General features: G+C 39.8%; 1 protein-coding gene across 2 annotated transcripts in view; it reads left to right on the top strand.

The window, feature by feature from the left end:
• The window catches only part of NTRK2 (neurotrophic receptor tyrosine kinase 2), a 223,857-nt gene that overhangs the window by 169,829 nt on the left and 39,770 nt on the right, over positions 1–14,258 (top strand). For both annotated transcript variants that reach the window (XM_054398237.1, XM_054398238.1), the window contains 3 exons: positions 2,105–2,235; positions 8,309–8,481; positions 11,975–12,209. In XM_054398237.1, the coding sequence (XP_054254212.1) occupies positions 2,105–2,235; positions 8,309–8,481; positions 11,975–12,209 (539 nt within the window). The remainder of the gene's footprint in view (positions 1–2,104; positions 2,236–8,308; positions 8,482–11,974; positions 12,210–14,258) is intronic.

A 14,258-nucleotide genomic window follows, 5' to 3' on the forward strand; every position in this document is an offset into this window, starting at 1 on the left:
ACTTAAAAAAAACCCTTCATACTATGAGGGCCAACATTGAGGGTGTGCTGGGTTCAAAACAGAAAGGACCCACACAAAAGTCAGAAAGTTGACTATGTTCACTACTATGTCTTTGGCATCTGTGAAGAAAACCAAGTGAAAAAGTGCCTCTGCTGGAATTTTGTTGCTGACACCAGTAGGGCAGGATCTCACCCCTACTCCCTATTTATGGGCTTTGTGAGCATCTTAAGATGGGGACATTAGTAACATGGACTGAACTCTGCCTAGGAAGGGAAGAGAGACACTGGTATTGGTCAAGCAGAGGGAAAGAGAAGAATTCTCTAAGAGGCAGGGTTGAATGGCAGATTTGGCAGGTGTTAGAGAAGAGTACTCATTTTTTAGTAAGTATTTTTTAAAGCATGGATCATGAGGGCTGCCATTCTCCTGTGCTCAGGTGGTGTGCCATGGTAGCAGTCATCCCTGTGTGTGACTGGTATTAGTAGAAAGATGCCAGTACACTTGTGTCTGTGTAGAAAACGTGAGTTGACTGGATTGTGTGTTTTACATGAAAAAGCCAGTGCTAAGAAGGAAATGAAAATAAAAAGCAAATTCCTACTGACTGCAGGGCAGCTGCTTGGCTAGCTGGCCAAAGAAAGTGCACTCATATAAATGCACCATCACACTAAAGCTTACTCTTATGCTAGACCAGAGTTTGACAAGAGTGAAAAACATTGGTACTTTGCAACCTCATTCCACATATATTTCATTGTTAATAGAATGTGTGGCCTCCCCTGGGAGATCTGGCTTCAGAGGAGGGGGTGGGCAGCCAACAGCTGTGGAGAAAGGAGCAAGCTCTGATAGGTCTGCTGTGGCATGAGGAGAAGGTGGCTTTCCTCACTGTGTTCCCAGGGCATGGTGGGCCTGCTTGGATGCTGACCTGGCAGTTTCTGGCAAGGGCCAGGTGGGATTGGTGGAGGCCTACTAATTGATTGTGCTGCCCACCTGACAGACTTATAACGGAGGCACCTGGGGGCATTTCTTGATCTCGTGTCTTGTTCCAGCATCAGGCTTTCCTTGTATGCATACATGTTGATATGATGTGGTGTGTTTGCCAAGGTGAGATTCATTCCTTTGAAGAAGCTGGTCTGCTATTTACTTCACTGTATTTAGGATTTAAATTGTAAATGGGCTGTGTCCAGGCAGGGTTAAATTTCAGTGCTGGTGAAAGCAGCTAAATGCACTGAGGTTAAATTAATCAGTAGATGCTGGCTGTTTGTACAATTTCAGCCACACAAGCTGTCAACCCAGTTAAGTTGGCCGGTTAAACTGCCCTTACAGACACTTCATTTAGCTTGAACATTGCAAATGGGTTATGTATTCTACAAAATTTGTTACAGGCTTTTAAATATTAAATATTTCAATGGGAGCTTATGCTGAAAGGGACATGTAAAATGAGTTGATCTATGATGCTCAAGGACTTTAATGTCTGAAACAGTTCTGAACAGCAGTTCAACTAAGACTCTGTCTGCTATACTACTTAGTCCATCTTTTGTTAGTTTTTTTCTTCAGAGGAATACTGTAATTGCGAGAACAAAATTTCTGTCTTATTGTAACTGTTCTGTAGCACAGACAGGAAAATCAGTTGAACAAGCAATGAAAGAATGAGAGCAAGTTGGATTTAGTTGAAAGAAAGCACATACTGTTTTCTTGGATTCAGTTAATTTTAAAACTTTTGGCTTTGGATGAGAGTTCAACTAATGTTTGGTGTACAAAAATAGAAGTGGGAGTAGGAAAGTGGGAAAGGTTTGATTTGTTTTCTGATTCTTTGTCCTTATGTTTTTAAAAAGCACAGCACTGACTCTTACATGTGCTTTGCAGCAGCCATCCTAACACAATGATAAATGGCCTTTTCCCAGGTGACTTTTACTTCCATGTCTTCTTATGCAGCAGATGCGCTATTCTCCAAATTAACTTGATGTTGTTGGACAAAGCATGAATGAATGACACCTGGACACCTGTGTCCCATTCTAGAGACAACCATGTCTCCATGTAGCTTGAAGCATGGAACCTCTCCCATCCTGGCCTTGCAGCTTGCTTCTGACTTCCTTTTGTCTTCTCTTTACAGTTGTGCAGCACATAAAACGCCACAATATTGTTCTTAAAAGAGAACTGGGAGAAGGAGCCTTTGGCAAAGTCTTTCTGGCGGAATGCTATAACCTATGTCCCGAGCAGGACAAGATCTTGGTTGCAGTGAAGGTAAAAGAATCTAGGATTTCCATTATCAATTCATGCTTGCAACTAATGGTATTTATGATCATACTTGTATATTCCATAGCCCAGTGTGACTGCTCTGATCTATGTGGAAAAGTCCATAAGGTGTAATCAAGTATTACCTGAATGCAATACTTGGTCTTCCTGTGGATTATAAAATGAGAGCTGAAGTTTGTAAGGAAAAGTGGCAGGGTGTGTGTGTGTGGAAACAGACTGTGTCACAAAGGGGCAAAATCTTCTGTGATCAATGTAAAATACAATTAGTGAAAAATAATGTCTAAGTCATTAAAAATATATGTGACCTATATTTGTGTCTAGCTAAGAGAATAGGTTATATATATAATTGCTAGTCAGAGAGGGCATTTCTTTTTCAGGATTGTGCCATTCTTTCAGTCATCCACTGAAATTGTCTCGGTGTAGTTGTCATTAATACAGCTGACAGAATGCTATAACAAACTTACAGATAATGCTGTCATGTGCTGTTGAACACTAGCTGTATAGAAATCCAGAAGTCATGATAATGTTAGGCCAGAAGGAGTGATTCTTGATTGCACAGCTCCAGTCCACTCTCCCCAAATACAGTCCAGAGAAGGAGGAAACTACAAGAAAACAGCCATAACCTTGGAGTTTCAAGTGTACGGAAGAATCCTCATGTTTCTGGGAGAAAAAATAGAGGGATTTGTTTGGGTCTCAAAAAGCTCACAGACTGTGTAGTATGTTGGAAATCTACAAAGCAGTATGAGGATTTCCAACTTGATCTCAGAGCCTGGGCACCAAACCTGCTTCACCATACCAAACCTTTTCGTCCCCAAAAATGGAAAGGTTGAAGTTGGTTATTGCCCTCTGCTGTGGATGTATACTAGAAAACAGGGAAACTGCGCCCTTTAGTTTTCAAAGTTTCCCTGGCAACAATCTTTTCCTTCATCTGTAGTGTTCTTCCAAAAGCAGAACAAGGTGTTTAGCATTTGAAGTATCTTACTAAATGCAGCAGAAATTACACATTCCTGGGGATCAGAAAATAATTTTATCTGACCAGTCACAATTAAGCAACCATGTGTACGTTTTAGATCAAATTATACAGTAAAAGAAGTCATGTAGATCATCTTTTTCAATTTGTAAACAAGAAATAGAGATTTGGATCTGGCAGCAAAAGAACATTAAATGAGAATGAACTTGTAAAGTGCTTTCTTGGTCCATCAAAAATAACAGGCTTTTGGTGTTTGCCAAAATTATAAGCTTTTTGATACTTGGGAGTTGTTCAGTCACGTTGACTGGTGAGAAAAAGTTAAGCCCCAAAGGGATATATCATAGACAGGAGAAAGCAAGAGATAGGAGATGACAAAACTGTATCTGACTGAATTTTCTATTGTATTTTGGTGAAGCTAGAGCGGAAATTGCCTTTCCTCTACCACTTCGGGGAACTTCATGATAGCAAAATAAAAGTAATTCCATTCATTTCCCCCCTTTGAAAGTCCTGACCAAATGGAGCCTAGCACTTCTGTTAAATGCTGAACTGCACTCACTCACTGATGCTTTTTCTTAGTGTAATTCACAAGGAAGACCATTCAGCCTTTAAAGGGAGAGATTTCTCCATGGACTTAGATGACAAATCTATCAGCTTTCTGGAACAGTTGTCACACTTTTTTTTTTTTTTTAACCAAATCCACTCTTTGTAGTGTCCTTAATAAGGACCTTGTAGGCAGCTGTGGGAAGAATTCATCTGGGGACAGGTTATGCCCATTTTATGTTCGTCAAATTGGTTTTTAAAAATGTAACTTTGACTGCCATCAAAGAGCCAATTTTTTGGCAAACTGTTTCATTGGATTGATGCCCGTATAGTTGAGGAGTTAATTGCCTGATGCTTCTCACTTTTGTTATGGTATCAACTGTAGCTCACAGATATCCCTCAGTCCTATTAGAGGTCAAGGGATAGGACCTCACCGGTTGTACAGAGCTATCCACAATACTGTGTCTGAACCCTTACTGCTAGGCACAGAGTTTGACAGTGAAAATGTGCGTTTTGTTTTGTTTATTTTTTTTATCTCTGTCTTAGAGGAGCAGACCTGGATGTCAGCAGTGAAGGACAGCTTCTCCTGGCACATAGCAAGGGCCTCAGAAAGCTTCACCCCTTTGGGCAAAGCCACAATGTACCTGTCTCCATGAAATAGATTCAGTGAGCCTAATGGCAATATATACTTGGTGAAGAGTAAGCTGGTTTCAGGAGCTTTGTGGCAGCAAGGAGTCACAGGCTCACCTGCACAGAATCGATCAGGATGCTTGGTGGTCCCTGCCTGTGCCTGGTGGTTGCTGGGCAACTGCATGGTTCACACCTGGCCTGAAGCATCACTCCATCTGACTCGATACACATCCTTCTCTTTTTCTTCTGTCTGGTATCTGAAATACTAGCATTGCTGAAGCAAATTATTTAGAAGCTAAGAGACCCAGAAAAATCTGGGAAGATAGAAAATCAGGCTTAGTATAAACTTCCCAAAGTTTTTGCTTCTCAGAAGAGGAGAAAGACAATCTGTTTAAATATATTAAGACCATCATGTTTTGAGCAAAGCACTGAGTGTTTGGAAATGCTTTCTGTGGGTGAAACCTTGTGAACCGAGATCTTAACCAGAGGTTAAGCTGTTTGCGTGTGCATTGCACAAGCTTTCCCTGCAGGTGAATTTGAACATCACATCTGTACTCCATTTGCTGTAGGCACTTTAAGAGAACAGAATGTGGAGGAAGGAAAAGTTACTGTTTCCTTGTGGGCCGTTTCATAATGCCACAGTGGTTAGGCCTGGATCAGTACTATCTCTTGATAGAGTTGAATGCCCAGGTATAGTCTTGAACTAGTTTAACCTGGACAAGGTGTGGATGGCTATCAGGGCACAAGTTAGTGGCTGTTTCTGACTTCTCTGGGAGGGTGGAGGAGGAGGAGTCGCCTTGTGCTGCTCCAGGGTTGTGTTCAGCTAGCAGACTGCTATGTGCATGAGGTGAAAAACATTTCCATGGCACCTACAGAGGAAAGCCATAGGTTTCCAACTCTTTACGTCCTCAGATCAGAAAATGGTCACTGCCTGGGCTTAATTCTGGAACATAGATACCACATAGCTCTTGTGTGGTGATGGGAAGCAGTAGTAAGGATTTCATAGGAGATGTCTGAAACAGTATAAAGAACAGTTATCATTAGCATTTCATTACCAAGTCATATAGATGCTGGTGAGAGCCACATTACCCTGCTCTTGGTCTGACTCACCTGTGAATGCTGCTCTGTGGATCAAGATGGACTAAGGAGCTGGCATTTTGTTCTCGCTACAGAGCACAGGTCTGCAGAGACCAGATGGTGTGTGGATACCTGAACAAGGACTGTGTAGGAGAATAATCATGGAGTGGTGGTATGACTGTCACGGGAATCAACTCAGCAGATGTGGAAATCCTGTAATATCCAGTGGGCTCCTATGTTGCCCAAGGGATTATGTCCCTCCTCCTTAACTATTGGCTGGTCATTGAAAAGTGTATGTGGTTGTATCTCAGTTCCTGCTTGCAGAAAAACTCCCGTAAGCTTGTGACAGTGCTTTGTATGGAGAGCTTTGGCGTACTTGTCAGTAACGATAACAGTGCTCTTATGGTTTTATTTTGGTTTTGTTTTTTCCCTTGTACTGAGAACAAGCTAAATGCATTAGACAATGTCATTTCTATGTAAATTTTACATCCTTATTAATTTTTTTCTTTCCAGTCTCCTCTTTTTGTAACCATGCCAGTGGTACCCCGTGCACTGTGTCTACTCTGTGCAGTGTAAAAAATAATTAAAAGGGGTTTTTACAGTGGTGGGTGACAGAAATTCAAGCTATCCCTTGGTAGTAGAAACCCTGCCTGAGTTTTACCTGGATTTTAGACTGCTCTATATTTTGCTGTTTGAGAGAAAATGTGAAATTGCCATGGCAACTACTCTGTCATATGATAATGTTGCTGTTTCTGTGAGATAAAAAGCGTTTTCTGAAATACAGAATATGCTATCCTTACAGGGCAGAGCTGACAGTATTTTTACTGTTTTTCCAGGGGAAGAGCCTGCTGGAAAGTGCATAAGTCTATGCTCTTCCCTGTCAATTTTTACAGGTTACTGTTGTGTGAAAATGAAGTTTGTAGGAATAGTTTTTCTAATTCTATTGTTGAGAAGAATTCTAGTCCAATTGCTTTGCACATGAAAACACCAGATGAAACTCAACTGACAGCAGAATTCTTCTCAATGATTTCAATATATAGCATAGATTGGATTGTGGCTCCAACAAGCATCATCTTCGAGCCCTGAAGTGTTGGAAGACGTTTTCATTTCTGTCCTCACTTGGTTCAGATGCGATTGTATGGGGACCACAGTGGGCAGCCAATTTGGTATCCAACTTAGGTGTTAGAGCTGTACATGGTAATATCATGGAATCATAGAATTGCTCTGATTTGAATCTGTATGCATCCATAGGGCCTGAAATCCATAGCAGAAAGCCCCTGAACTTGGTAGGTGGCTATCCAGTCTGTCCTGCTCCTTGTCTCACCATCCAAACCTTAATATGATAGTTATTTGTTTTTCAAGACCTGTTGCTGCAGTTTCACAAGTAAAACAAGTGTTTTTACCAACAGTTGTGTTTTAGTCTGTTCTTCACACATGCCTATGTATAATGCTAGAAAAGTGGACAGATTTACCTTCATGAAAGAAAAACCTTGAACAAATCATGACTACTGCAGCTGAAAACTGAATTTGCTGGCAGAATGATAGCACAATATATACTTGTTCTGTGCCAGTTCTTATGAATGTGGATGGTGTCATATTCTGTATACGAAATCAGAGTAGAAAATAAAGTGACAAGATGGCCATGGAAAAGTATGTTTAGTTAAAACAATATCACTACTTTTATGTCTCATCTTCCTTTTGTATTAAGTCTAGATGTAGTTAAACTCCAGAGGGAAAGAGATCAGACATTGGTTTCTAGGAATAATAATGTGTGAACATTACTGTTTCAAAAATATTGTTTGAATTAATATAGTGTAATCACTGTACCTTTTGAAGGTAGAGCCTATTAGTGGTTTATTGTCAGTCAGAGTTATTCCTCATTTAACAGGTATCAGAATTTGTCTTTTTAAAAAAATCTTTGGTTTTCCCCCCTTTTTTATTTTTCTATTGTTCATAAAAGTGTTTCTTTGCTCAGGAAGCGTAGTTTTTACAAAATCATTAACTGCCTACCTGTGGCAGTTTAAGTAACTTAAACTTATGTCATTACACAGGATTTAAGCCTTGTGTTTGATCTAGTGTTGGTATATTTCCTTCAAAATGAGAATATGCAGGAGTTCAGAGCTATATAAACAAAAGGGGATGAGAAAAACTGACACCCCAGAATTCTGATTTGCATCTACTTCCTTTCTGTCAATTTAGAATTGATCCTTCAGTTATTTATACATGTGCTTAATCTTAGACATGTGAGTAGCTTTACTGATTTTCGAGGGAACTCCTGTCTGAAGTCTCAGATTGTAAGGTTCCGGTCCAGAGGTGTACGCTTGTATAAATGTACCTAGCATACAGCACAGTACAGGGGCCAGCATCAGCAACTGCAAAATTACTGATACATGAAGAATACATCCATGCTCCTTATAAGTATTTTAAACAAACAAAGCTTTATTTTAAAGAACCTATGACAAAAGTAAATACCAACAGGATACCAAGGTATGCCTTCATTCAAACCTAAAGACATGAGCCAGCTGTGTACAAGTGTATTGTTTTGATAAGATGAATTAATTTGTTCTGTGTTTGGAAAACACTTGACACAGTAAGATCACAAGTATTCCTGCATCCTCTTACAAGAAAAGTCATTGCTTTGGATGATGTGTGGCAGGAGAATGAAAATTGTACTGTCATTGTTTAATTGCATTTAAACATCACATCTGTACATCTAGAAGAGTTAGTAAGAAAGTATTTCCTCCATCCATTATGCAGTAGTGTCTTTTTATTACCATTACGATGCCATCCCACATGTTCACAACCTTCTGCAAGCATTCCTTACGTTTTTGTCTTTTCCAACAGACGCTGAAGGATGCCAGTGACAATGCCCGCAAGGATTTCCACCGTGAGGCAGAGCTGCTAACTAACCTGCAACATGAGCACATTGTCAAGTTCTATGGTGTCTGTGTCGAGGGTGATCCACTCATCATGGTCTTTGAGTATATGAAGCATGGAGATCTTAACAAATTCCTCAGGTAAATCCACAAACATGTACTGTGCTGAGCCAGAAGTGGGAAAAGAAGGTAGGTGTTGCTGATACTGAATGTCAGATTAACTAATACCACTGGAAAATGCTGACACCTGCAGTGCAAATTTGTGTAACTGTTGCCTTCTATTCTTTGCCTATTTGGAAGTATGAAGTCAAGACTTACGCTTTGCAACAAAGGAATGAGAAGCAAAGAAATATTGTTCTGATTATGTTTCAGCGTATTCTGAGATGTTTGGTTATAAATCTTACAGTAGAAACCATTTTCTTGCAGGCTTTCTGGTAGCACTTGGGAAAATCCCACTCAACACCTATTGCTATTTGTAGGTGTCTAAGAGCTTGTGAAATCTAATCCCTTTTCTCTTCCCTCCTCTCAGTGTTTTGGAAAGACTGCCATTAATCTGAAGCAAGAAAACTGTGAACCGTGGAAACTTCAGTGCAAAGGAAAATGCTACATCTTGGGGTCCAGATTAAGGCTTTGTTTCATAAAGCTGTTCAGGAATGTGCATCAAAGATTGAAACTGAGCAGTAAAGCAGTCCTAAATAAATAGATGATACCTAAGGTTCACAGTAATAGGTAACTCATGAAGTAGGAAGTTATGAACAATGGCCTTGTATATGTGCCATTTCCACTAGGCTGCACTCATTGACATAAAAATGAGCAGTTAAGAGACAGCTTTTGCTGCTGTGTAGAAAACCCCCACATTTGCATATGAGATTGTTCTTTCAAGGTCTTCTGTGTCATTTTTCTCAAATGTTATCACAAAGGCATTTCAGTGTACTGAGGTCTGTACTGCTGAAGATAAATAGAGGTATGACCATTTTGGAAAGATATTTGTGACAAAGCTGTTAATCAATCAAAACTGATGTCCCTTTGAATAGGCATATCTTTTTTTATCTGACTGAAATGGCTAATAACTGCTATTGTCACTATTTAAGTGTTTCTGACAGCCTATGTGAAATGAGTTTACTGTCTTTCTAATGTCCACTGAACAAATAGCAACACCGTAAAAGCAAATTACATCAACTAGCTTCCTCTGTTATTGGCAGGGCTGCCAGCTTTGGCAGGGAGGCTGGGATCTGAACTAGAGATGCAGAGCAAACACTAGCACTTTTCCCAGACTGTCTCTCTGGCAGAGGATATAAGTCTATTGTCCAAGTCATGTTGGGGCATTTACATTTCCCTGCTTGGACCTCTGCCTTGGATCAGGAGAGAGCCGCAGTTTCCTAAGATGCCATCCCTGTACTCTTCCAGAACATTGACTTTCCATTAGAAGAAGCCAGATTCACAACTGATAAGAAATAATTCCTTATTTTATACAAAATACTTCATTATTTGAATCTTTTTGATTGCTCTTTTCTTACCTTAACTCTGAATTTGAATTACTGTACAGAAAGGTAGTTGAGCAGACTGTATATTTCCTGCATGAGATTGTCTCTCTTTTTTTAGTTATCAATCAGCTCTTGTCTTTAGAACATAAAATGATTGTGCTGGGACAAGCTGTTAATCTCAAGCTCCAGTTTGTCATTCCTCTCACATTTGCTGCAGCTTGTGCTGCAGAACGGTTTAGTTGTAAGAGGGTTCTCACAGTGTATTTCTTACCCTGCAGCGCCACTAAAGGCTGTTGGGGGAAAATGAATACAAAATTTAACCCAAATGAGCCTTGCTGTCTGCTTGCAGCCTGCTTCAGATATAGGACTGCAGCCTCAGTCATGCCTGCCTTGTGCTTGTTCTGGCTCATGGAGGCAAATGTGAATCCAAATAAATCTCTGCAATGTTCCTGGCTGTTGCAGAAATTAAGGAGCGTTTCATTTACAGCCAACGCCAAGATGATAAGCAAGGTAGATGGGGTGTTAAGAATAACCCAAAGTTTCATTAGATACAGACCACGTCCTGAAGGAAGCTAGTGAAAGATGAAGAGGTCTCTAATTTAGCAATTCAGAGCCTCATGTCAGAGAGCAGTCATTTTTAAAAAAATCTGTCATTGGAAAGGGACAGTGCTTTTCAACAGGAATTTGCCTGACAGTCTTACTTGGAAATTTGATACCCTCCTCTTTTTTTCCCCTCCAATGCAGACGTTCTGCCTGGATGTACTCTGTGGCAGAGAGCTGCTTTGCTTGGTACCAGAAGCAGTTCCAGCACTGCTAAAAACCCTCTTTGTTTTTTTCTCACATCTATCACTTTTCTCATGAACTTCTTCCCTTAGGGCAATTTTAATATCATATTTCTAATAGATAGTGTCAGATTTGAGCTCACAGATTTTGATTAATTTACAACTCTTTTCCAAACCCCTATGCCCCTCCCTTAGGGAGAAGTTAAGGCCTTACTTCTGTTGATTAGAAAGGTGGTTCTCTGAAACTCTCCTTTGTGGGAAGGAAGGAACTTTGAGAGAAAATAAAAATCCGTTCTAGAGTACTTAAAAGAAAAAAAGAGCTGAGGAGAGGAGAGGTGGTATTTTAGATTGAGTAGTCTGTAGAAATGAAATTAAAAAGGCTTCTAAAAATGCAGAATAAAGGAATGGATGGCAAGGAACATTCTGAATATTATAAGGTGATTGCAAGACCTCAGTAACTGGATAATGATTAATGTTGTTTGTTGGACTGTTCATATCTGTGTCTTCAAGACACTACAATACATGTATAATTGAGCTAACACAGTTGAGATGGGTGAAGCATATGTGTTCCAGTACTTTGCTGGTCTTTCCAAATGTATACTAGATCTTGTTCTGATATGCAGATTTCTCATTAATCAATTGATTATTGCATCTTAGGGACTTTCTAAGTCTTGAAAAACTCTTATTTATGAAGCTCTTTAGTTGTTCCAAATACGATGTCTTTGTGTCTTCTTCCTATAGTCAAGAACTCCTATCTTAGGCAGGATTCACTCTTGGTGAAGAAATAAGCAGAAATGGTAGCCTGTTGTAACAGGAAATTAGAAGTGTATATTTAAAATCGCTGTCCTTGTTTCTCAGATGGCATCTCAGAAGAAGGTTAGCTCTATTTTAAGACAAGGTGGAAGGGTCAATGGCTTCTCTTCCTGTACAAATCAAGGAATGCTTGTCATAGGAAAAGTGGTGCTATGCATACCACTTGCCTTTCACTCTTGCAAAGTGAGAAGGCTTAGTCAGTTATCAAAGAGTTAAGTTTGTCCGCTTTTCTCCAGAAGAGGTTACTAGAATAGAAGAGGAGAAAGGAGGTGGTATCAGAAGGAGTATTACTGTGCATGCATGTTCCTTATTTCCGTGGCTAATATATCACATGCAATGCTCTTCATACAACAGGTGATATATTCACACAATGAAGGAAAACAATAAATTGAAAAACCTAAGACACAAATTGTCTTCTATTTCTCCAATGCATTTGTAGCTCTTTTTGCTATTAGATCTGAACAAATCCTTTGTGTGGTTTTAGGCTCGCTAATGTCTTTCACCTCTCCAACTTACAAGTTGCCTATCACTTAATGAGCTTGTATTTTGGTGCAGGGCACATGGACCAGATGCAGTACTGATGGCAGAAGCCAACCGTCCTGCTGAGCTGACCCAGTCCCAGATGCTTCATATTGCCCAGCAGATTGCATCTGGTATGGTTTACCTGGCATCACAGCACTTTGTGCATCGGGATCTTGCTACCCGGAATTGTCTAGTTGGTGAGAATCTGCTGGTGAAGATTGGGGATTTTGGGATGTCTAGAGATGTTTACAGCACGGACTACTACAGGGTAAGTGAGCTGCTGGCTTCACCCACTGTCAGGCAATCTAGAGGATGGCATATAGAGAATCTGGTTTTGAATTACAATGTTTTGGTAAATTTGGAGAGAGCTAAGATTGGCATGTCCTGTAGTTTGTATGTGTTGGCTTTACATGCTAATAATAAATCAGGGAAGGTTTTTTCCCTGGGCAGAAATGTTGCATGTTTCCCTGGCTTCAGTGAAAGAGAATTAGCAGCAGATAGAAAGGAAGAGTGGATAATAAAGTTTGGCCCAACATTTTGAAGTTGTTAAAATATGTTCTTATATATTGCTAAGAAAAATGGAAATTGTAACTTTCAGATTACTAGAGGAGGTGTACCTACTCGTCAGCAGCAGAAGACTAGGTGAGAAATTGTTATATGCTTAGCACCTGAAAGGCTGTCAGGAAGCTTTTCCTGCGACTTATGGTTGAAGATTTGTTTTGTGGTGGGTAAGAGTACCCGATTTCATTTGCGCATTCTGGTCCAGGCTGTTTTTCCTGATAAATGATAATTGATCTCTGAAGTTTGCAAAGTGCTTCTAAGATCACTAGGATACAATTGTGTACATTAACTACTGTTGTTGTTGTTTTCTTTGTATTATACATCACATCATGTAATTAACAGCATTTGGTGTTTGCTATTATATTTGTAATACCATAAGCGGAACTGAAGCTATTAGATGTTTTTGGCTTGGGGGAGGCAATCTGTGGTCAAACTGTTAGTTTATAAATCTGGAAGTCTATCCTGTAAGATAAGCCACTCAGCATCTTTAAGCACGTTTTCTGTATCTGTCTTTCATGTGACTTATTTCCAGTGAATTCCTTGTAGATAAAATGAAGACCTCTTCCTTAGCCACCCAATTTGGGCTATATCCGTAATGGAAAATATCACCTCAGCGTCAATGTTTGTAGGATGCCCAGAAGGAGATTGTCTTTATGTCTGAGGGAAGCTGAACAGGGCAGAGGAAACTACACATAAGAACTGATGTTGAGTGTTGTTTCCCTTAACAGATGAGAAATAGGTCTTCTCTGTTCTTTGTCTTTTCTTTCAAAAGACAAATCTAATACTTATTAAACATTTGCATCAGATTCCTTTTATATTTGGTTGGTTTGGAAACTTAGCACTTCAAGCAATTTGGTTCATGTAAAACAAGCATGACTGCACTTTAGATCTTGGAAAAATATGCAGAATGGTAATCACTGTTTGTGTTTTCAAGGATACCAGTGAGTACCAAACACCAGAGTTTCTTGATTTTACATATAAGGTAACAGAGATTCTTTCTGGGACTGGAGGTGCGTCTCTGTTCTTTACTTCAGTAAGACTAGATTTGTTTACCATGTTTGTCCATGCTTAACAGTAGGTTTGCAAAGACCTCAGCAGGCAGAGGTAGCATATTTGAACAATAAGGACTCTGGTTATCTTTGAAAAAGAATTAATAACTCCCTGTTTCATAGAAACTATGTGCAAAAAGAGTTAAGTGATTGTATGGGTTTTCTAGGATGACTGAAGCCTGGCACAGATATGGGATACGGTATTGACTCTGGAATTATTTCACCTCCTCATGTACCACTAGTTTAGTCCTTGAATCTTACATATTGGCATTCAAGCAGAGCTTCTACCCAAAGAAGCACAAATTTAGAACAAGATATGTGGCCTGGAGAAAGCAGGGCTTCACCAAAGGAAATTGTGGTAGTGTGGGTAGTCCTTGGGTACTTCTCAAAGCAACTCGTTCAAGGGGAACACTGCATATCTCACTGCCTTATAAACACAATCACTGTCCTCTTTCTTCTTTTATCCTTTTTCATCACTATTTTTGAGGTAAAGAGAGGATCAGTGAGGTGCAAGGGTGTAACGAAGGAGAAGAAACGGAGTTGTGTGAAGAAGGCACATCATGGGTGTTAGAGAGGGAATGAGTAAGGCAATAAGAGCAAGTCTAGAGAGGTGCTAGTAAAAGACACATGTAAATGGAGGAGTAGGTAAAAAAGTTTCAGAGGGGATGAATGAAGATGTAAAGTATCATGGCTCTATCTGATCTGGT

Source organism: Indicator indicator, chromosome Z, assembly GCF_027791375.1.
Source record: "Indicator indicator isolate 239-I01 chromosome Z, UM_Iind_1.1, whole genome shotgun sequence".
Taxonomy (NCBI): Eukaryota; Metazoa; Chordata; class Aves; order Piciformes; family Indicatoridae; genus Indicator; species Indicator indicator.